We start from the raw sequence: 25,682 nt of genomic DNA, 5'->3' as shown, positions 1-25,682 counted from the left end.
TATATATATATATATATATTTATTTTTTCCTGCTTTTAGTCATTTCTTTCTGTGCATGTCTAATTTTTGCTAATTTTTGCAAACCATTTTTAAGGGTCTTTTGCAAATTTTTCTCTAATTAGATATATTTTGGAATTTCATATATGTCATTTAAATTGAAGGTTGATTACTGATTTCATCGATACATTAGATTTGTTTTTTTATTACTGCACTAGAATTTTCCTTCTCATTTTTGCTAAATCAAACATATACCTATTTCACTAATTGTAAGTACAAAAAAATGTACAGTTCAGTTATAAAAACAGATCTATTAAATCTTCTTAAAGAAGCTTGTTATAAATCGAACATATCTGCTGGCTACAATTGCGTTTTGGAATAAAGTTTCGGTTTTTTTGCCTTTCATTTCCGAGAAATTTACTTGCGAGGTTAAGTTGCGACAAATTGTAATACTGGTTACAGCTTATCGATTCTATTCTTGACTATTGTTATTGATGAACGCTTAATGGAATAATTGTAGTTAACCGTACGTCTATATGGTGAATAGAAAGAAAAGCACGTAGTCGAGAATGCAAACGCGGTTCAACTGCCGCAATATGTCTTCATATAAAAGCCGTCTCTGACAGCGTCGTTATGGTCCTGTCTGCATGTCAATGACGGGCATTGACTATACGGAAAATGTCTGTGGTTGCTTGGTTTTGTATTTTCTCCTGCTAGAAATCAATTTACACTAGTTGAAATCGATTTTCAAAGATTGGAGATGTAATGTCTGGATGGAATAATATAATTTATTTTGATATTTGATGATCAATTAAAAAGGAATTACACGTATACATTTATATATACGTATAAGAAATAAAAAATAGATAATCATGTATCCAAAATGTAAATTGGTCTGATCAAGTAATTACGTAAATATTGAATAAATGAATTAATTATAAATGAAATGCCTGTAAGCATCCGCGGTTATTAATGCGTAAATAATTTATTTATACAGGCTATAAAACAAAATGTATAAGCATAAGATCGTCTAGACCAATGAGCATGTTATGTAAATTAATACCAACTTGATGCTGGCTGCTCATTGGTCCAGATGGTCTTATGCTATGCTTATTCTGTGTGCTTTAGGGCTGTGGGCCCTAAAGCGATAAGATATAATTCGTAAACAGTTGTATTTACCAATAAAATTAACTGCATTAAATGTTTGGATTTATCAGGAAATCTCCTTAATGCAAAAGTCAAGTACAAAATTGTTCTGTTTCTCAGATAAGCATATTACTTAGATTGTTTAATTTATTGGAGCCATAAAATTATATATTTTCATTTTTACTGAATGAATAAAAATCCAACAAATTATAAGTTGTTTCTCGATATCAGATATATGATTAACTTATTAAATGTAATGAAAGGACTTTATCTTGGATGGTTGCAAATATTTCCATGCGTCTTACATAATCGTGTGAAACCTCAAGCAATATGGCTAAAACGTAGGTGTATATCATTGGTGTGCATTGCTGTCGGCAGTCTGCGCCTAATAGTTTCTGCGGTTAATGGTTTTCTCGTGATCGCTCTAGAACCTCCGTCGTGCTGTTGATGTTCCACGCGAATGCAATGCAATCTGTACGCGTGAGCTCCGGCAAAATGCAATGGATTCCCTACCTCATAGTGGCGATAGCTACAATTTATACCGTTTATCGACTAATTTCATCTCTACATAATATTAAATAGTAATCGGCCTTGATTAGATTTTCCTCGATGCAATGCTTGATCCGCTTGGTATCCCAGCCGCGGGAGATCATCGTTCATATAATTTGGCTTATATTACTGCCAACATCTGAAATATCTCTGAAATTCCGACGTTATTTATTTAAGCAATAGATATGATATACATTTGCGCCTCGATTGACTTTTAATACTGATCTCGCGATATATTATACATATATATACATATATATAATCGTCTATGCGTAAACACGAGAAAAACAGTTTTATTAAAGTATTTAAAAATTTACCTACAGATCTGAAAATAATTTTGTTTGGATCAAAATAATTAGATAGGATGCTTAAACTGACTATGTTAAAACTTTTTGCAGTATTGTCACCAATGTTTAAGCGTTCTACATAATTATTTTGATGGTCCAACAAAATTATTTTCAAATCGGTATGTAGCTAAGATGCTTCAATAAAACTGTTTTTTCTTTGAAAAATATTTATGTTGTGATGAAATATATTTCATTGCATTACGATATATATTGTGTATGGCAGAATTATGCATAAGACATTTATATACTTCATTTTGGAAAAGTAGATTATTACTGGTTATCTCATTAAAATACATGGATACTAATTACGTTTTATAATTATGAATATCCAAGTTTATCTCGTTATATCAAAGTATCTTTCACACTAATTCAAGATACTGAACACGAGACTCCGAGTCGCCTTGACGAGACACTGGAATCGATTTATTCGCTTTCCATGCCTTGATCGCTAAGAGGTGGTTAGATAGATAGATAAACAGAACGACAGAAAGAGACAGAGACGGAAGAGAGAAGGAGAGGGGGGGAGGAGAGAGAGAGAGAGAGAGAGAGAGAGAGAGAGAGAGAGAGAGAGAGAGGGGTGCTGTCTAGTACAGGTAGTTGAACGGTGTAATCATTATTATCCTATTATCATTAAAAGCTGGAAAAATGGCGGGGCGACCAATAGGCGCACACCTCCAGCGAGCTGGGGTTAACTGCAGGTGGGGACCGTCGGATGGAGATACTCGGACCTCCCATACAGGCTGTACCTACTGTAAATGTCTCTACAGACACGATCGCCCGTTTATACGTCGTCGTATATACGCACTGCTACTATCACGGCTCGTCTAATTGCATATAATTGATGATGCACGCTGTCCAGGGTTAACATAATTATACGCGACTTATGCAGCAAGTTATTAATTGGCCGCTCTTACCTCCCGACAATTAACCTCCCGGCGGTCGCATCCGTACAGAATGGAGTAATACGAGAATGTACTTCTCGTTGGATCATAGATAATAATTTTGTATCTCATTTAATAAATTAACAAATATTCTCAAAATGTAGCGTCTCCCAATACGCTTTCATCAAGAAAAAATATTTATTTGACATATAAAATACTAGCGTTTTTAACATATGATACTGCGAGAACTTTGAGATTGTGAAAAAAAGTGGATTATCGGATGATTAACCGATATGCTATTTTTACAATTTTTTCGATTTCGGGGAAGAAACCGTCTCGGCGCGTATAAGAATTCTTGACAGATTTAGAGGTAGTCGAAAGATCGGTCCTCTCATAGAGAATTTATGGATACCCGCACGTATGGAAATCCCGTATTGCAGATCGACGCGATAATTCAGGAGCCGATCGTAAGGCCGATACGCAAGGCATTTCGTACGTCTGATATAACGTAATTTATCGTTGCACTGCTGTCCGCCTACCGTCGTCCGTCGATCGCGTCGTGTTCTATACTTCGTCAGTGTCGTCGGCTTATTTCACGTGCACGCAAGGACTGACGTTGCTACGATCTAATCGATAAAACATTCGTCTTCCGCCGGTTTCTCCGCGGCTGCGATCAATAAGGAAGTATGATCGACGCACGCGCGTTTCGTAACGTTTCCCGTAACGCAATCCAAAATTTCGGCTCACCGGGGAAAGTGGGGCACGGAACGCAATCAAGCATTCTCTTATCTGTGAGCGGCAAGGTAATTATATCGTACACTTGGGAGGAACTGTTTTCAAATTCTATCTATATAACGGTCGCACGAGTATTGTATCATTTGCAGCGGAGATTTATCGTTGCATCTCTTCGTTTTCTCACACAGGAAGGGCGAGTATACGATCGATTTCGATTCCGGTCTCACAGTTCTCCATCGAGTTGTCACGGCGAATGGTGGAGGCGCAGCGGCCCAAAGTTATTAGGCGTCGGAATGATTCTTTATCGGCGATACCTGGGTATTACGGTAGAAACCAGTTCCTCTGCAGATGACTCACTCCCAGACCCATCTCGATTCTCGCGCCCAGGTCATCGGCGGTCCTGCAAGAATGGGCCCTCCTCTCCTTTGCCTCCCTTGTCTCTGTCACCATTAGCATATACCTACTTATTGAATTCATTAAAGTCGTCACGATATTCCTATCCGCGGAAATATAATCGAACTACGCAGCGAGACGCGAAATATAATCGTTCTTCTGGAGGATGAGTCTCTCGTAATCGTCGTCTATCTAAATCATCATCGCCGGCTTCTATTAATTTTATCATTGTAAACACTGATTTTACGACGCCGAAACTTAATTCCGTTTTCGATTCACAGTGGCCTTTATTTAAAATTCGATGTAAGTGGCGACTAAGTAAATTTACTTGTACGCCGAGAATAGATTGTCTTGCGTGAAAGATACGATTCTTGAACAGCTTGTAAATTATACGATCCATGTCAGCTAAAAGTTATCTTTTTTTGCGAAATATAGAGAATTTTGGCTTACTATTAACTTTCAAATCTTGGATATTCTTAACATCTTAAATCTCTACAAACGACATAAATTTGCTCGTTAAGGAGCTATTAAAGAACTCTACCATTTTACGATAGTTAATTCTTAGCTCATTAAGTAACTTGATGCTTGTTTCTTCTAGAATTACTGAAAAATGATACACAGGTCGGGACTAAACATATACAGTATGTTAATGAGATGAAAGGTGAAAAAAGCTTTTAAATTTATAAACTATTCTACACCGAGTTGTCAAGGGCGAATCATTTTGATAAAAGCTTATAAACTGTTCACAAATTCTTCTTTTTGAAAAAATGCAAATTTCCATCATCGAAATAAATGACTTTCGAATATTCTTACTGTACTGGAAATAGTAACAAATACAATTTTTGAACATTTTTTTAATAAAGCATTTTAAGCATTTTATATAAATTTTCTTCTTGTTGTATCGCTCAGGGCACCATTTATAAAATTTACGGGTCAGCCGTTAATCAATCGTACTGTCAAGATACGACGTGCCGTTCAGGGCGTGGCGGAATTACAGATTGGACGTGGCGATTGTCGTTTGGTAAGGGCTCGAATTAATATATCCTCCAATTAATATAGGCCAGTGTTCGTGGTGTAAGAAGTTTTATTTCCATTTACGAGTATTCGAAGTGTTACAATCTGTGGCGTCTCGCAGTAGCGCTCGCGGTAACGGAGATTCTCACAGTAGTTGTGTGTTTGCTTTGTGTATGTGTGTGACTTTTCGGAACGGCTCCGAGATGCTCGAGGCTTTTTATATTTACAAATTAGGCCGAATTAATGCGTGGTTAACGTGACATTTTAAAATAAAGTATGTCATCGGTTTTGAAATCAAAAGTAAGTGACTTGATTTGTGATGCTTTAACTGTGGATCTGTAGAAAATCTGCAGACGTAGATTTTGGATTATGATTTATTTGATTATGACATAACAATTTACTCGATTTTATTAGCACATTGTACAGTTTAGTCTCGACATTTATGGATATTCTGTATATATGTATATATAGTTTAGTATACACTTGTTAGAGAAAAGTTTTTAATATTTGTAATTGTAATACATGGTAAAGTAATTACCGTTAAAAGCTTCATTTTTATACACATTATAGTTATTACTGCTAATAATAATTATATTTATATAGTTAAAAACTTATGTAGTCTAGCTTGTCTAGATACGTAGCTTGTCTAGAAAACATTTGGCGGAACATGAAATCCCACGACGGGAATTTTAGATTCGGAAGATACGATATGAATGTACGAACTTCTGCCAACTGCTGCGACATCGCTTCGTAGAAATCGGGGCACGCAATTAGACACGTTCATAGATCTGCAAAGTTTAATGTTCAACGAATCTCAGTTTGCTCGTTGGCGAATTATTCGAGGAGTTTGCGATACAGGCGTCTCACGCACGGCCAATCGAGATCGTACGCGGACAATGGTGTATTCTCGAAAATCCGTGATGTGTGTGTTTGTGTCTGTGTGTGTAGCACATTGCTGTCCGATTTCATACAAACGTTGCACTGTGCGCTTCGAAACTCGCCGCGCGCTTCGTATTGAGCCACAACAGCTGGTCTCGCTTTTACAGAGAACGAGATAGCTTTGATTAAACAAACCGCGCCCCAAGGATTCCGCGGATGCGGTTAATGTGGCACTTGTGGTTTATCCTCACGATCAAATGAGATCAATCATTAAGGAATTTGCCTGAATCAGCTGACAAATCGTTTGAATATTTTCTCGCTCGATTTTCGTGGAAATCCGATCGATGGATAGAATCTTTAAAATTGAAATTACGAAGCGAAATTTTACTCGATTAATAATCATGTAGCATTTCGAATGACATTTCGATGGCAACGAATGTGCTGTGAATGTATATTCTAATATCACCGCTATTAATTACTTTATGGGGGTAAAAAAAAATATTTAGCGACTCGATATTTAGCTTATCGAGAAACAATTGTAACGAATAGCCGATAAAATGAAATAACGAGCAGTAGCTATGCGTTCGTGCCGCGCGTACCGAGTGTATCTTCGTAATAAATACATGCCCCATACTAATTCATGTAAAGTGCATAAAAGCGGCCGCGACTATACCGATCGTTACCATCGTAACGCGGGGTCGTTAGACTCAATATCCAAAGCACACTTGCTTGCGGCGTAATCATTCGAAAAATGGCCACCGTCGTTTGAGCGATGACCTCCTTCGTGACGACGCCGACGCGGCGTTTAATTTCACTGATTGCCACGTGATGAAACACTCGCTCGCACGTATGTACACGCGAGACATATTAAATATCGTACTCATCGCGCAGACTGGCTCGGGATGGAATGGAGTTAGGCCGACCGGAGACGGCGATTAATCATCAACGGTACAACTTAATTATTGTCCGTGCCCTCCTGGTTAATCCGGCCGCGCGAGTTACGCTCGCACGCGTAATTTATTCGCGTCGCAGCGCGCGACTCTCGGTCGCACTCGGACAGACATGTCAATGAATCCTAATCACGTCGACTCCTAATTAATCGAATTTCATTTTTACGGATCGTAGACTCCCGGGAATATCGGACGCAAGTAGCCGGTATTATGGTGTATGTATACCTATCGTCAATCGGATTATTTCTCAATGTCACCGTCGTCACTGAACCGATTCTCGCGTGGGTGGATATAGATTAAGCGCGGCTTCATAATCTCAATGAGCAATCTTTCGTTAATTAGCTGCGTGTACGACGAGTTTGCCAGATGATACTTATCCTATATTTGAAGTGGGTAGAAACGTGCTTCAATGAATTGTCATTTACATATTAAATAATGCTAATAATTATATCATTGGATTTGATTGAAGATAATTATGATCTAATTTGATGCAATTTAAAGTGAGAATGGCTGCGTTCAGCAGAGAAAGCAGCTTTGCAACTTTTGTTCGAAGCAAAAATTCTTTAATGTCACTGCTTTATACATTTATAGACTCAGTGAGGAACTGATGATAAGCTGAATTATATTATATTATATTAAAGCATTTTACAATTACAAAGTTGCTTTCTCTGCTAAATTCAGTCAGCAGAGAAGTAAGAAATCGTGTAATAATAATCCAAGAAACAAGGAGCATAAAAGTTAACAAAATTACAATTTTTTAATTTTGGTTTTTAACATCAATAAGACGATAAAGAGTTACACTTTGTAACCAAAAATCATCACTTTAACTTTTTCTTAAGTTGGCGTGATCTTTTAGGAATGATACGAATATCCTTCAGCGATTGGCTGGCAATATTGCATTTGCTGAATTCAAAGTTTTCGCAACAACGCATGATTTACGAGTTGTAATTCTGATTATCTTAATAGTTGGAGATTTTGCCGAAAGAAAACTGATTTCCACAGATGTCGAGGCCAGAGCACCTTGCGAGTACTTCACGTTGATTTCCAGATATTTCCTCGTGATATAATAGTATGAAGCTGCGAAGAGAAGCTTCTCTCTGCTCTCCTGACGATCTCCTCCCGCATCCGCTCACGTCGCCGCCACAGGCGGCCGCTATTATTTCGCCACTTAACAGGAGTGGCGTGTACGTTGTACGAGAAGAGTAACTGATTCGCACCTGCGGGGGCAGACGGGACGAAGATGCTGTCGAGAGCGTGGGTCGTGTAACCGATCAGTAATAACGAATAAAGCCCACGCGGTCGCAGAGCATGTTGCAGGAGTGATCCTTTTCAAGAGAGACACTCGAGTTTCTCACCCACGGATATTTCGCACATTCCGCAAATGTTCCTTCGTGACGGCGTTATTTTGACTCTCAGTGCGGCCAATCGTTTATTCGCGCATATGCGAATAAATATGTACGATGCAGATGCGTCCGTAATTCGTCTTATTGCGATATAATATACAAAGTTTATATCGAAGCGGAAGAGATGCTTCGTCTTTGAAGAGCTCGTAGAGAGTTTATCGTTTCTACCATGCGAGATATCGTAACTTGGTGACCCTAGGGAAATCGGTGAAGTCCCGTTATTGCACTGTCCCAGTCGGAAGACACAGTGGCAGGTAGTTTACACGTTCGATAAGTGACGGCGACGTCGAGTCAGACGACGCGGAGAAATTTCTCACGTGCCAATGGCACCTCTCGAGTTTGCTCGCCGACGACGATGTGTCCTTTTCCTATACCCGGCACCCCTCAGGGAATAGACTATACGGCGCGGCGCCCGATTCCTCTCAGCACCGGTGCGAACTTCGACGTCGTCTTTCGCCTTCACGATATGCGAGGAGATGAATTAACAGTCACGCCTGCAATTTTACGTATAGCGGATTTAATTTAAGACTTTAGACAGTCTTTGTACGTGACGTGAATGAAATTTCGCCGGAAGCGAATGTGTTGACTGAGCTCAGCGTTCCGACGTCTCTCTCTCTCTCTCTCTCTCTCTCTCTCTCTCTCTCTCTCTCTAAAGCCTTTTCGTTTCTATTTATGAGATCATCAAGTAACGATACTTACCACGCCTTGCGCAAAGTAAATCGATGCTTCCCGGCGGCCTTTAATCGGCATATAAAATTTTATTCCTTCGTAAACTAGATCTTTGTTATCGTCCTGTCGCTCGTAGTTCGTGAATTTAGATAAAAGGCAACAAATACGGCAGATTACAGAAAATATCCAGATTCTTACGATGCACCATGCACTCTGTATCAACGATGCCGTGTGGCGGTTCTCGAGAGAAATATCTTCAGAGTTCTTGTTCCGCAGAAATGGTTACTGAGATAAGGCGGCACATTCGTGTAACATGCGGCCAACGGTGAATAAGCGTACTCAGGTAAATGGTTGGTTATGTTTGCAATTTATTATCTCGCGGAGAGATAGATGCACCTAACGCATCTGGGCACAATATCGCGTTAAGTCGCAAGCAGCGAGTCGTCGCTATACCTGTCACAATGGCCAGCTAGGAGGCAATGTTTGTGTTACGTATTGTCCATTGAATCTTTTTCTTTGTTGCCATACATACACGATCCTTATGATTTATATCGCAAACATTTAGCGGAGTTAAAGAGGTGCACGCGTGGAATATTACGGCAAGGGATTCGACACGGCTGACCTTTTTCATATATTTACAATGGAATATTATAATAAGGAATTGCTAAGAAAAAAAAGCTAGTCGTGAAATTACGGTTAAAAAACCTAATTATTATGCTGACCTTTAAATTTTAATGTTAATGAAGCATAATGATTTAATTTTTATTTTTATATCAATTAAAAAAAGAAATTTCAAGTTTTGTAAGAAGCCTCAAGTTTATCTACTGCGAACTAAAAACATCATTATCATAAACGTGATAAAAGAAACTATATTTTTCGCGTCTCCATCTGTCCTTCTTCGTATATATCTGATATCTTTTTTATTTAAAATTTATTTCATCGCGTGTATTATTATACTTTTTCTTCGACGCAAATTATGCAAATCTACGATCGGCTATTAAAGATATACAAGACGGTCGAATATTCAGATCGAACAACGCTACTACACTTGTACATCGAAGATAAATCAGAAATCGCCGTCATCGATGTGTCTACGCGACGCGACGCGACGCGACGCGACGCGACGCGGCGTGGACTTACTTTGTACCTAACGTTTTTGGATTTTGCACATTTCCCAATGCCTACGCGGTTCGCCTTTCATTTCTCACGGTTGCGGCACCAATGTCCAGCCCAGAATCAAAACCCGTCAAAGAGAGGACAAGAAAAAAATCTCGCGCGGGAGAGTCCATTGACAGCATTTACCCACGCGATCGCCCTCGCGCGTGTGTGTTCTCTCGGCGTGTCTCTGTGCAGGTGCGTGCAGATGCGACGCCGTTTGCATTCGTGTTCTTGTACAGGTATACTATAACGTATGATATAGCGTGTATATCCGTGCCACGGATATACACGAGACGCCCACATTGCTTGGCCTGGCCGCGCGTATTTATGCGGGGAACGAACGGGGGGTGATTTTTCAACGTGTTCGAGCCTTGAATGGGTGCCTCGTCGTGTTGGTTTTACAGACACGAGTATTCGCGAACTCCCCTGAGTTCAGACATTCTTCTCCTTTCCATCATTGATTTTGAACGCTTGGAGCCATCGCAGATCCGTAATTGCCGCCGAAAGATAAAAAGGTTCGAAGATTCTTGATGGTCATGTGAATACATTTCGGGAAATACGTTATTTCTACTTGGCCTTCCAAGATTTTTCATTTTTTAGTTAAATTGTGGTTTAAATTTAATTTGACTTTGAATTTAACTTGATGATATAAATATTTTATAAATATGATATCATAAATATTTTATTTTTCTAGCTATGATTAATCACTAATTATATTTCTTTAATTGTAGGGGTAATAATTATTCATTACACAATCATCAATTTAGTGATTAAAAGTATCTAACTAGAAAAATACAATGTTTACATTATTATCTGTTCCAAAGATTTTTACTTTCACATATTTATTTGTTTTGTTATTTATCGATACACACAAAAAAAAAATAATATATTTTATTCTTGTCTTCATGTTTTAATCACTTAAAGATGTTTTAGTTTCAAACTTTTTTAATAAACAAAACACTATGTGTTTAGATTTAAAACATTATGTATTTTAAATCCAAACGTAGTTTTGTCTACTGAAAAAGTTTGCTAAAGGCTAAGATATCTTTAAGTGTTTAAAAAATGGAGACGAAAATAAATTTAATATTTTAATATTTTTTAAATTAAACACTCTTTTTTTCAGTGTAATCTATTCTATTATTATTTCTAATATATTCTATTATTATTAGGATAAAATTACGTTTCATTGCGTTTGGAGATCTCGCTGTCAGCTTATTGTCATTCTAATCTACTTTATCGTTCATTAGACAAGAATAGAATAATGCAATAGCGCTAATAGCACTCTCTCCGAACGCAGTCTATGTATACGGCTCTCATAACGATATATTGCATTTTTTAATCTGGTAGATTCATGTCTTGTTCGTCCTGTATAAAAAATGTTGACTGAGATTTGTAACGCGCATAGCTGATATTTAAATTGGGTTATTCCGAACAATTATACATATTTTAATCGGTTCGTCTAAACGATTTTGTGATGCCATTCAATCCCAGAGAAACCAATTTCAAACGGTAGCCCATACTGGTCTAAATTGATAGATAGGAGCGATGTTTTCAATCGAAAAATTGATTACACCGGCGACCGCGACTTGACGTATATACAAGCAAAGACAGAAGCGGCAAAGACATACGTCATTTTTGTGAGTGATCTTTCTAGGGTTAGCAAACACACTCGGGTTACTTTGAGAGCTCTCAGGTTGATTACGGGGGCGACTCTACAACTCGTCGTGAAACGCTTTCTCGCTTTATTGCGGCAACATATGTCCATTGAGTTCATGATTCGATAAATTTATCCCTCGTCGATTCCGGGACTCTTCGCTTCAGTGAAAACGATTACGAGCGAGAGATAATATTTTCTTTCGCACCGGTACGGCCGTTAATTCTCAAATTGAGAGAGAAAAATTAAGAAAGACAATCGGCGCGATGGGGCGCAAACCGCACTAATGTCTCGTCATTACGTTACCTCGGGCGAGTTAATAATTCCGCAATCACCAAAGAGAGACGCCGGTGGTTATCGCGAGCCGGACAAATTACCTGTGTCAGTTACCCAGGCCCAGAGATTTCGGGCCATGGCATTCGGTAAACAGGTCCTCCACGCGCGGCATATAATTTTCCCTGATCATAATAACTATCCCTTAACGAGAGAGTAATTTCGAAACGGCTCGTCCGTCATGTCTCCCTTTCTCTCAGTTGCCATAATTTGACGCGCGCATTGTTTTCCTCTCGCCCACGGAACGAATAAATAAATAAATATTACCAGCGAACAAACTCATTAGGAGACGCTACCGATGACGGAAATCTACATTGAAAAGGAAATCTACGTTCCATGCATCCCAGTTGCGAATTTTCAATGCTGCGCCAACCTCTCGGCGTGACATCCAAGACCGTGAGTCCAAGACCGTTTCTTTTCATTGTTTTCCGAAGCTTACGGACGTTTTTATATTTTGTTGTCTTGTCCATGAAATCTATCTTCTTTTATTTCACTGCTCGTCGTTTGTGAAATTTCGTCTTTGTGCCTGACCACGTCAGAAGATTTCTGACTCCAACGAAGCACTAGCTGTTAACGAAGTATCTCGATGAAAAGGTTTTCTCCGTCGGTCGAATGTACGGGGAAACTAAAGGAGAACGCATCCATCACTCCGACTTGTCGCATCTCTGGATGCACGGTTGACAAATGATTTGACATAAGTACAATAGTGTAAATGGCGCTTGAGATATTTCAGACGAAGACCATGAATTTCTAGCTGCATGATTTAAAGTTGAAGTACATTTGATCTCTGACTTTGTAGACACGAGGAGAAATGTTTTTTGCGTCAACCATTGTCGTAAATGTATTCATTCCCGCGGATCTTTGCATAAAAATCTGAGAACTCATTGACGATAATAATACTGATTTCTTTATGCGCTTAGCAGTAGTTACGAATTGTCGGAATTGCCCCGAGGACAGACTTCGCGAGCATCAGCGCAGCAGCTTCGCGGAATCAGCATTTTCCGCGTGGTACAGCATGTCAAAAGCAGCGCTAAAAGTTATGTCGATTGGCCGCACGCCAGCCGACGGTTTCGCGCTGGCCGATATCCCCCGATAAGATCAGCGAAATTGCGCGGCGACGTCGAAACCGAATACAATATTCATGCTGTACTGCTGGGCTCTACCGGATGACAATCAATTACGATCCCGAGTAATAGTCATCCCGAGCTACTACCGCGCAACACATTCGAAATATTTATCGACATAATTAAAATTAGCAATGAGCATTTAACAGCTACTAAAATGTTCTGGCATATAAATAAATCGCAAATTAGCATTTTACGACACATTCCGTCGGTTACTTATGTCCATGTCGCACTATCTATTGGAGATTGAGCATTGTAAATTAAAGAATTTAGAATTTAGAATTTGATTAATAATAGATAATTTTAATTTTAATCCATTTCGTTTTAATTCATTGAATTCTAATCCTCAGTCTCCAATGCATAGTGTGATATAGGCTGTAGGAATGTGTGATCTCCGAATTGATTCGTTAAAAATTGTAGTTAATTTTGAAATAGTTCTTTTTATAAAAAAAAAAAAATCTTTATAAAGAGATCGATTTAACCTTTTTAGACCTTGTGTACATTTTAATGTACACTAAATTTGAAAACATTTCCGTTGAAATTATTTAATCCTGCCGATATCATCTGAGATTAGATGTATAGAGTAATGCTAAAAAAATAGTCAACATTTTGAAAAAAATTATTTAGTATAAATTACTTATTAAAGTATGCATTAAAAATAATGTATAAAATAATTATATACAATAGTATGTGAAAAAATTTATAGAATTAAAATAATGAGAAAATAAGATTACAAGTCAAGCAAAGTCTTGATGCTATATTATTAAAAAACGAACAGTTTATTAAAACATACATGATTCGATCTCAATAGAATCATTCGCAACGTTAAAACGATAATGCAATTTAAATTTCAAACGGAAATAACTAATCATTCTTTAAATTATAAAAACATATAACGTTATTATACGAACAAAAAATTATAAAAATATATTAAATATAACTAAATCCATCGCTTTGATTGTGAAATACGCTCCAGATACTGTAAGACAATCATTAACTATAAAGCGATTTAATAATGTATCTGGAGCGTATTTCACAATCAAAGCGATGGATTTAATCAATGTGTTTTTATAATTTTTTGTTCGTATAACAATTACGTTATATGTTTTTATAATTTAGAGTTATTAGAATGATTAATGAATTTCGTTTGAAATTTAAATTACGTTATTTAACATTATTGGGAATGACCTGATTGGGGTTAAAAAACATATGTTTTAATGAACTATTTGTTTTTTAAATATAGCATCAAGATCTAGCTTGGCTCATAGCCTCATTCTCGTTTTAATTTTATCAAAGTATTTTTGAACTAAATGAAAAATAATTTTTTAACATGATTCCAATAAAATCAGGTGAAAGAATTAAAATAGTCCTTTTTTATAAAGTTATAAAAATTAATTTTTCGCAAAATAAACCGATAAAAAAATCGTTATTATAATTTTGAAAGATTGATCTTTTGGAGATCAGATCCCTACAGTCACCCGAAGGAATTTCACATCTGCAATTCTTTCTGCGATTCCTTTTGGCTCCTTCGCTTGCAAAATCCAACATCGCTGCGCCGCGCCTGTATTGTACGACTCGTTCCTATTCGTGCTCTTAATAGGAGCGCGTCCCGCAAAGGTAAGGCTTCTCCTCGAGAACTCGCCACGGCCAGTTTTCATGCGAGTCGAAGAAACTCGAGAAAGTGGACGCGAGGTTGCATGCGAATCAAGTTTATTCGATTCCGCCGTATTTTGTTTTAGAAATCGCAAATTTCTTATTTGTACTGAACTGGCGGAAGAGTCAAGATAATAAAAAAAGGAAAGGATGCTCATTAGCATCAGATTATGATATCTTTCCTTAGGTGCCTATGAGCATCAATATTAAATTACTTTAATTTGTGATATTACTATTCTAGTTCTGCTAGGATTGCGTTTCAAGACTGAAAGTTAAATTCGACGCGTAATTTATAGGATTTGATACATAAATTCATACTAAATTATTTACCAGTTGACCATTTAAGGTTTTCATTTTTTAGTTGTGTATTCACATTACGATCTTAAAAGATACTTTGTTTTAAGATTGTTTAGAAAAGTAAAATTTATATCGAGTTAAACATTGTTTTTCTATTTTTTGTTCTGTTTGCAATAAAATCAAAATAATAGCTGTATTCAGCAGAAAAAGCAGCTTTGCAACTGTTGTAAAATTTTTGAATATGATTGGTTTATACATTTAGATCTATTGAGAAACTAAGGGCAAGACCAATGATATTAAAGAATTTTATAGTTGAAGAGCTGCTCTTTCTGCTGAACGCAACCATTGGTGTCGATAAATTATATAATTAGTAGATATAAGAAGCAGCATTAGGAACATATTTATATATTATGAAATTTACCTTTGACGTTAAATAGCCGTTGCCGAGCTTCGAGATTGGGCTGCACTACAGCGATTAGAATCTGGAGCATGAATAGACACCGCATGATTGGCACTGAATCGAACATGTTTCTTGCTAACGAAATGCGATCTCCTTGATGTCTGCCGATGTTCCCCTTTATTCTGGAACACACACGTCGTGTAACCGCAACATGAGTTTCTCGTTAAATCCTCTCATCACAGCAATTGGGTCATTTCCGTGATTTAAGATTACGAATTAAAGCTTTGTGTCGAGGAATGTTCCGCCAATGGCGCAAAGCATAGAAAGATAATTTATGAAAAGTACTTGATTAAACTCTCTTTGACCGTGACATGAGAGAAAAAATTCTAAAGGTTGAAACGAGAATTTACTCTCTCTCTCTCTCTCTCTCTCTCTCTCTCTCTCTCTCTCTCTCTCTCTCTCTATACGAGAATGAAAAGGGTAAAATATTTTCATCTCCGTTCTTTCCTCTGGATAAAAAGTTCCTCCAATGAGAGTATAGGATAGAAAATCAGTTTCGTCCTATATTTTCTACGTGCCAAGCTCATGCTCGGATATAACGTACCTCATACGATTTTCTCGTGCGCGCCGAGCTGTCTCAGGGCCGTTCCTGGCGACGCTCCCTAGTTTCGATAATTGGAATTCGTTCAACCATATTGTGCCGATGATCGAGCTCGACAAGCTACTGGATTCTTCTATCCGAGCTAAAGGTAGAACTCGTCTCGGAATATGACTCTTACGTGTTTCGCTGACAATAGAATCATAGCTCGCGGCGTCTCTCGGTAAGACGAGTTGAACAATAATGCTGTCGTGTGAGATTTTTTTTTCAGAAATTTAGAATTATACTAAATCGTGATCGTAATCTCGACCACATGCGAAGAATGTCATTTACTTCGTGCATTGCAGATTTATCCCTGAATGATCTATCAAATGTAATAATTAACACTTCTGTTCACTCATCGCTATTATATGATATTGTGACGTTAGAAGCGAAAAAACACAACAAAAATTCTTGCAAATTAAATTTGAATAAAAATATTTTCCATTTGAAACACATAATTTGTAGTCGATAGAACAGACCCATAGAATGTATCGAAAGCTATCTTGTTGTTTCGGGAAGAATTAAATCATATTTATTTCTTTGTATTATAATTATATTTATTTATTTCTTAATTTATATTTATATTATTATATTAATTTGACAATTTATCATAGTTGTGAATATTGTTTATTTCGTCTTTGATTATTCTTAATTTATTTTAAACTGTACGATTATTTATGAATTAACGAAATAAAAGATAGAATTTCCGATATAGATATTTTACAAGTCAATTCCATCGATTGTAAATGTTGTTTTATTAAAACATACTTGCGTATTAATATATTTTGTAAGAATTTTTATTATGTATTTTCTCGCCTCTGACGTTATAATATGAGATAGTAGTGAATGAATGAATGAATGGAATGGTTTGACGTCAGTGCATTTTAATTTTTAATCGACATTGTTCGTACGAATAGATATGACGTGTCGAGGGAGATTTCGTGACAAGAATAGTTTATATGTATAATAGTTTTTTGATACTAGATAATTAATATCAACTAGAGGCCTCGTAATATATTCTCGACAAAGTACACGAATATCGCATAAGCTGCACGTCGGCTTAATCCGCACGAGTAGCTTGTGTTCTTCTCAAGTACTTCCACATAGAAACCAGATTCAATGCTTTATGAAAGCGCAAGAGAGGTTCGTAGCCGGGATGATTAGTTGGGTGGGAGAAAGTCAAAACGGGTTCATTAATACGACGCGGAATTGGTAATTAGCTTCGCATGTATCTATCAACCAGAACGCAAATAAGTTTTGCGTGTACGAGGAAATTGACGGGATTGTCGATGAATATTAATCCATATTGAATGGAATGAGAATATCGAAGTATATTTTAATAATTGAGCCATTGAAAGAACTAGATAAAAATTATATCCATTTTGAGAAACGAGAGAATATTCATGAATATGTACTTAACTTAAATTCCAACTTTTTTTTTACTATAGTACTCTACGGTGCTCTATAGAAAGTAAAAAAGAATGTTAAGTTTTACAATATATTATTTTAAAATTAATACGCGCGTAACGAATTAATTGTAACATCGTCGGCTGTGCAGAAACGCAAGTGCAGCATTATGATAATGAATTGATATGACGCTTTCTAGATAGTATTACAATTTATGTTTCGGAATTTCTGGCGCATGGCATTTAAAGTATTAATTGACGCTGTTTCGCTATATTCGCTATATTCTCTATTATCGAAATAAGCGCAAACATTTGCGACGCGCATATTACAAGCATTCGCGTAGTCGTATATTCGACTCGATTGTATGCCGTGTCAGTAACAGACGTAACCACTTACGGTACAACCGCGGAATATTAATAAGCGGGGCGTAGGTTTTAAAGCGTCTCGCGTCACCTCGATTGAGTTATCGCACCTGTAATACGCATGGGATGAGGACACCGGTGTAGATTAATGGTACGAGTGTCATTAGAGGACGGTACGTGAATCTATGATGAATAAATACGCATTCCGTGCGCGGTCCTTACACATGTCTTTAATTGACGTTCAGCCGGAAGTGGGTGGCATCGCTGTATCTTGAATAAATATTTATTTCCTCGTAGGAAAGAGGAAAACTCAACTATAATAAGAAAATAGACGAAGGTATCTCGTGAGAGGTATCTCGTTTCAATGACTGTGTTGAAACACATATAGGTAATATCGCGCACGTGAAGATACCGAAGCTCGGGAAAAGGTGCGAGAAAGCGAATAAATAAATTCTGAAGTTGCTCGAGTGAGATTAATTCCTACAGGCGTATCGACGTTTACAGCCATCAAAATTTTAAACGTTGACATAATTAATATGGCAACTGACTCACAGTGAGAGACTTTGAATTATACGAAGCCGAATGATCTCACGATTATTACACGAGTTTATGTAAATGCTCTTTTTTTTTAACATGAAACGTTTTCCACCATGCTGCGAAAAATGCCGCCGACTACGAGATCCATTAATCTTACGCTTTTCAAGTGCTTTACGCTTGTCGGTTCTCGAATTACATGCGTTTGCATTAATCGCGTTCTCATTTATAATAATAAAGAAAGGTTAATTAATATCGAAAATTCTGTTAAACAAAATTGTCGCTACTGTGAACAATATTGAAATAATGCTATCACAATTCATTGTCGTAATCTGATGATTCAAAAAAAATCTTTCTTGCTTTCAAATAGTATCATATTGAATAATTACGCCTATGTATTCCGCGAGTTATCAAGTTATTAAATCCATAATACATTTTTACAAACCTCAAGCATACAACTTGGACAATAAATTAAGCGGCCACATAATAAATTTCTATCCTCGCGACAGCTATCGCGTACGCTTCGCATTGTGATATTTTACTCATATTTTACAGAATAAGAATGCGCGGAGATATTTACGTGCGTGTAACATTGCAATCCAACAGTTTCGTGCGAATGCGCAATTTATGCCATTTTAATTTTCTAACAATATCTATCAACATAAACGGATTATCAATGAATGTTTCGTCGGTATATAAAATATTTAAATATGACTTACTCGGCTTGCTCGGCTTGCATGAAAATGAAGCTGCGCTGGTAAAAGGATACATACGTATCCTTTTACCAGCGGAATATTCTTTTGTTCGTCGAGTAATGGATCGAAAATAGTATAAAAAATGATATTTCTTTCAAATTAATTACATACATTCATTTGATTTCACGGGCATTACATGAGCTTTCATGACATCATATGTTTCATATAGAAAAAGAAGATTATATCTTGAAAATTGCAAAAATATTAATGGGTTATTGGAGTATTAGAGACGCTTTTTAATATACGAGATAATAGCTATTCATTGTATTCTTTATAATAATGGAATAAATCTGAAAGCAGAACATTGTATACATATATTTAATTTTCAAAACAGCGATTTAAAAAAAGAAAAATTTTTATTATGTTAAATAATGAAAATTCATTTTTGAAATTTTTTACAGAATGTAATCTCGTATTCTCTACAATGTGAAATTATGAAAATATCTCCATGTTAGTCTATTTATAAAATAGAATTGTTCTATATAAACTGCAAATATGCTCGAATAATATACGGTATAATTGTTAGCGTGAAAGTGTGCGCGTGACTCTTAATTAAGGGCACGACAATCGAGATAAAAATGTAGGAAAAGTTCATGGTACTGTAACTTCACATTAGCTTATTTAAACGAGATGCTAGAAGTTTTTATATATAGTGTCTTTTGCGTAGGTAGAGTAATTAAATAAAATGAAATAATTACTAGATTTATTCGCTGCATTTTTCAACGTTATGAGTTATTCTCTTTATTTATGCAAAGGATGTGATTTAACTCCTTTATTCATTATATTTTTATTCATACAACAACGATAAAAATATTTTCTAAATCATTATTATCGTTTTGGAACTCATACAGCAAAAGTGAATTTTTTGTTAAACGTTCACATAAAATTAACCGTAGCGTATTTCGTAATTTTACTAAATAAATAACTTTCATATAATGTTTATAGAAATTTTTTTAGTAAAAAATACCACGAACAATTATTCATAAATGTAAATGTAAAAATTATTAAATAAAATCATTAAATTTTTTGATAGGTCTTTTTATTCGCAAGTAATTTTTAAATAATTTTTCACGGTTGGAAAACTATGAAGTTTAAATAAAAATTGTGAAACGCGCTTGGTGCTAACGATAATTTAAGCATCAACGAGTCGTCCTCGTGCTGATCGTGAGAAGCGATGGTACCTGTCCGTGTATAGCCCTCTCCTTAACGATTTAATAATTACGTGGCTCTCTTCGGAGAGTCGAAACAAGTCTCTCATTAACTGCAACGTAATTTGTTGACTTTCGATTTGATATGCAACTCCTCGAACGCTCTGACGTACCACGCCGCCATTGGGTTATCATTATCATGATACGTGTAACAACATAATGACGTAAGAGTGAGTCCATTTTTCTGCATCCGGCAGTTTGTAAGAAAGGTATACGACGCGCAAATAGCGGGTTTTCATTCGGCAAATATTGCTGACCTATTTCGATTAATTAATACGCGTTCTCTGTGTTGGTTGGAAGATTGAGAATTATATATGCGCACGGTAAATTGGATCACGGGTGGTTACAAGGATTTAAAATCACGGGATCAGTTTATTTAAGAGCAATAGGGCAATTTTCAGAATGATTGTTACATGCTAAAAATGTTTATTGATTTACGATAATCGTGACCGTTTCTATATCAATAGTAGTAGTTTAATTTTATATAACCTTTAAGTAGATAGGTGAAAGCAGCACCCCACGCAAAGTTTCTTAAAAATTTTATTTGGGAAAAGAAAAATAAAAAGTATTGTCCAGAAGTAAAATTCATTGTTTATACCTTCCTCTCTCTCTCTCTCTCTCTCTCTCTAAGAGTATAAATAATATATATTTAACTCTCTATATATGCTATTAAAAAATATAACTATAAAGATAAACTTTGAGGTATTTTAAAAATTATTTTCACCTATCTACTTAACGGCTAATTTCAGTTCAACTTTATCTTTTGCTAGAATTAGAAAAAGATGAAGAGTAAATTGAATCGAGATCAAAGTTAATCTATATTGATAAAAACGGACATCATTCGAAACTTATTCACTATTTATGAATATTTCAAACCTACTTATTACTAAATGACTGGTAAATGAGAGTACTAATACGTGATAATTCGTGCGTTATATTTAGATATAAGACGTATTTCAAAAACTTTACATAAATTTTGAATAAAGATCGAACGTTTCTATTCGAGCTATCATCATGGATGTTTCATTTTGAACGTTGCTGGATGCTTTCCATTTAATGACCCAAGCATCTATCTTTCTTTGCATTTAGTGAATAATAACTTGTGTCATTAAATGGAAAGCATCTATTAAGTACGATTTGTAGCTATGATTGATTGAAAATCTGTGATTATCCGATGCGCGAGCGTATCGATTGAATGGAGTTCGCCTCATTAAGCGTGTGTGTCAATGTAAAATCGCAGATGATCTATGACGCGTGATATGTTTTCCTCTGGCACTTTCTGTCATGTAGAAAAACAAGTCGAACGACTTTGCGAATAATCGCCATCGATACGAATATCGTCGTTGTTCGCGGAAAATAATTAATCAGATGAAAAATGGAAGCTAATTGAAAGACATTAGATGTATTAGTCAGATCAAATTGTAATATATGGAAACCGTTTGCTCGGCAGCCTTTTCGATAGAGCCTTAATTATTGGCGATTTTTCTAATGACATTTGTGCGTGTCATTTTCTGTGAAGCACAGTTACGAGAACATTACGTTGTATGTCCGGTCAATAAAACGTTTCATCAGTTACGAAGATAACTCGGATGGATTGCATGCACAATAGCATCATTATGTTTTATGCACGTTTCGTATGAAAAGCTGAAAATGTTCATCGTAAATAAATCAATATTTGCCGTACGTATCGTAAATAAATCAGCATTTGAACGTTTTATTTGAAGCATCATTTAATGGACGGCCTGTCGCCCGCGAAATGTAATTCACGCCGTGGATTTCCCGGACTCGGGAAATTCGCAGCCGCTTATTACGAGCGGACTGGCCGCGGTTTAAGACTGACGTCGTTTACGTAATCCCGCGCCGAGAGATTTATGGAACGGCGTTATTTTTTCGCGGTACTTCGGCGCGCCGCGATGAAATCCATGGCACGGCTCAGAGGACCATCCACCGACTACCGGCGGCGGCGCCGCGCAATTTTTATCCTCTCGTCTGACGCGAGATAAACGAGGCCGTTGACGGCACCGAGATTTTTCCGCGCAGCGAATCAGCCACGTAAAAAGCGGACCTGGAACCTGTTAGCTTCCGAGCGAATCTGCTCAATCATCCGCGTCGCGGTTAACCGTTACCAAACCTTTTAGTCGCGTTTATCTTTAGAAGAGAAAGAGGAAGAATCGATTTTCGCGACTTTCTGTCATTGGCACCGTGTATACGCAACGATGCGACATGTTAATTTTTCATTTAGAATCGTCACAAATGACATTTTGACGTTATTGATTCGCGTTTTTAATAACAGAAAAATATTGAAGAGAGAGAGAAGGAGAGAGAGAGAGAGAGAGAGAGAGAGAGAGAGAGAGAGAGAGAGAGATAAATATATATAGGTCTGTTCTTTTTTCATATCTTAGGTGAAAAGAAAAGGAAAAAAGATGAACCGTGCAAGAAGTTCAATCCTAGAGTAGAGTATGGAAAAAGAATAGGCCTCGAGAGCAAAGAATGTACGTTCTTCTCTTTACGACAAATCTCTCTGTAAAATTCAGAGAGCGTATAAAATGAATCGCACAAAGAAAACAGCATGGGAGTGCTTTAACTAGAATTAAAGATGTCAGTCTGACCTCAATCTGATACCTCTATCGGCAGCTCATATTTCTGCGCTGACGATCCGCGACAACGCGTTCTGGATGTGACACGAGTCGCGGTGATAAACTTAGGGATTCCGCACGCAAGGCGGATGCAGCGCGAGTGAGCACGTGGCTGTAACCCGATGCGTCAGTCTCCGAAGTTGTAAGGTCTACATAATGCGTCGTTCGTCATTCGCGCAGGAGAGATTTAGCGTCGTATGATGCGTTTAACCGCGTACACGTTTGCCGCTTGTAAAGAGATGAAAAATTTCGCTGTGCTTGGACGAAACCGCGATGCAAATCGCATACCTACATACCCATGTTCGTAATGACGTCGTGACAGCACGTGGCGCGCATTTCCGGAGCACCTGTACTCTCCTCGCACGCGCGTAGTCCGCTCGGAGCACCGAGATCTATCTGGTCGCGCGCACACACACTTTACGACGACACCCTTCGTTATGTCGGAACGATAAACTGATTCTCTCCTCCGACAGACTCCGTCACCTATAGGAATTCACTTTACGTTCGTAAGTAGAGACTCTTGTCGCACCGATAGAGAAGAGAAAGGAAGCGAGACAAGATAAGTAAAGAAACAATAAAAGTTGGTGAAGAATAGGAAGGATCGTCTCCGACGACGAGGAAGAAGGCAAGAGCTCCTGGCTCCTGAGAATAGGGAGGAGAGAGAGAGGGCGACGCGACGCCAAAGAGCAGGGAGGGCGCAAAGGGGAAGAAAGATAGACGGATAGAACGCGGATGAAACGGCACGCCGCGCCGCGCCGGCCCGCCGTGCGGAGAGCGGAGAAGTGCGGAGAAGTCGTGGGCACGATTGCCGTCACAACACTAGTAGCCTGGTACACTCTTCTGCTGGTACATACACACGATCCGTCTCCCTGTCTCCCTCGCTTCCCCCTTTCTCTCTCCGTCTTCGTCTCTCGTCCGAGTTCTCTCGATTCCTTCTGCACCGTACGTGCGTTTCCTCCCGGTGCAAACGTTCGCGTGCACACGCGTGCACACGCGTGCACACGCGTGCACGCATACACGCGCGGCCGCGCGCGCCTTCCCGCTTCCCGCGGTAGTCGCGGTGCGTGCTCTCTCGCCTCTCGCCTCTCTTTTTTTCTACCTCCTCTCTCGCCTCGCCGTCACGTAGAAGGGAACTTTACGTTCTCTCCTCCTACTCTCCTTATTCGCGTCTCGACTCTCAGCCGCCCGCGAAAGCATGGCACACACCGCGACAGGGCGATCTACTAGGTGAGACTAGTTCCTCCACCCAGACCCGTGGACCCGTTTTCTCTCTACGCCTCTCTCCTTCAGTCGCCTTCCGTCTCCCTCGTCGTCGTCCGTCCACGTCCGCCTTGCCGTCTCCCTCTACTTCTCTTCTAACTAATCGTTCTAGCGGCTCCTTCTTCGTTTCGGGATTCTTCTCTCGCGCGCCTCCGACAGACGAGAGGATTCTTCCGAGAGGATTTGATTTTACGAGCACCTACGGACCGATACATTTTTACTCCCGGATCCCTGCTCTCTGCGCCTCAGGACTCAGTCACAGGACAGACTGCGCGATGGGAATAAGCTCATCTCTTTAGCAAGTAGGAAAAGAAAATTCCAACGATATTGAACTAACGCCTTATGCTCTGCAGTATTTACGAGCGGTAAATACTCTTTTCATCGTTACTTTAATACTAAATTTCCAGTAAGCTCTCTTCACTTCGAGATCAATCAATCTCAAAGTAATGACCTAACAGCACAATTTCCTTGTCATATCTCCTTTTTTCATTGCTTTCTTCTTGCATCAGATGACACGCAGAAGCTTCCTGGGTTTACGAGCTCTTATGACACGGTCTGCCGATCCTTTCGGATTAATTGCGCGATATACCGTTTTATCCTCTCGATGGTACCATTAAGCCGCTACAGCCGGTAATACCTTTCCCAGACGTCGACAATAAAAAAAAGAAAAGTGCAGCAACGGAGCACGCATCTACAGAAGATAGAGATCTCAGTGAAATTAATTTCATCATTGGTTCACAAATCCAACTTCGCTGCAGTTTTCGGAAGAAAAATGTACGGATTAATTTTTTCTCGCAATGAAAATCGACCTAACACAGGAATTAATGGACTAGAAAGATAGAGAATATAAGAAATGTGTAATATGGATAATCGATATCTATAAGAAAATGTTCAACGTCTGTAAGAAGAGATTTTCCGTTTTCATTTCTTTTTTATGATATCGTTTATCTAAAACTTTCAAGAGGTATAATTCTTTTCCATATTTTTCCAATTTTATATTCTTAGAGCCTATATACATAAGTATTTATATATATTTATATATATTTTATTTAGGGATCGAGATTGAAGCACAAAGAAACGGGAAGAAAATTAAAAAGGCACGAATGATATCGCAAAATCGCGTTTATCTTCCTTGACACGCATTTCGACTGTCGATATTTCAATATGTATGCAGAGTCGGCTATTTCTTTCTTTCTCATTGTTAGACAGTGATATATTTATCGTTACATCCATTCTTAATCCTTTCGAAGTTCAAACCACCATTCCGTCTTGGTACTCCTGTCTCGTTCTCATCTCGT

General features: G+C 37.8%; 1 protein-coding gene across 1 annotated transcript in view; it reads right to left on the bottom strand.

The window, feature by feature from the left end:
• The window catches only part of LOC108691493 (A disintegrin and metalloproteinase with thrombospondin motifs 7-like), a 52,058-nt gene extending 28,461 nt beyond the window's left edge, over positions 1-23,597 (bottom strand). Inside the window, 2 exon segments of the mRNA XM_018199255.1 lie at positions 15,604-15,764; positions 23,421-23,597. Coding sequence (XP_018054744.1) covers positions 15,604-15,709 — 106 coding nt within the window. The 5' untranslated portion in view covers positions 15,710-15,764; positions 23,421-23,597.
• Positions 23,598-25,682: the final 2,085 nt, after the last annotated feature.

This window comes from Atta colombica, unplaced genomic scaffold (assembly GCF_001594045.1).
Source record: "Atta colombica isolate Treedump-2 unplaced genomic scaffold, Acol1.0 scaffold47, whole genome shotgun sequence".
In the NCBI taxonomy this organism is placed as follows: Eukaryota; Metazoa; Arthropoda; class Insecta; order Hymenoptera; family Formicidae; genus Atta; species Atta colombica.
This window is presented reverse-complemented; position numbering and strand designations above follow the sequence as displayed.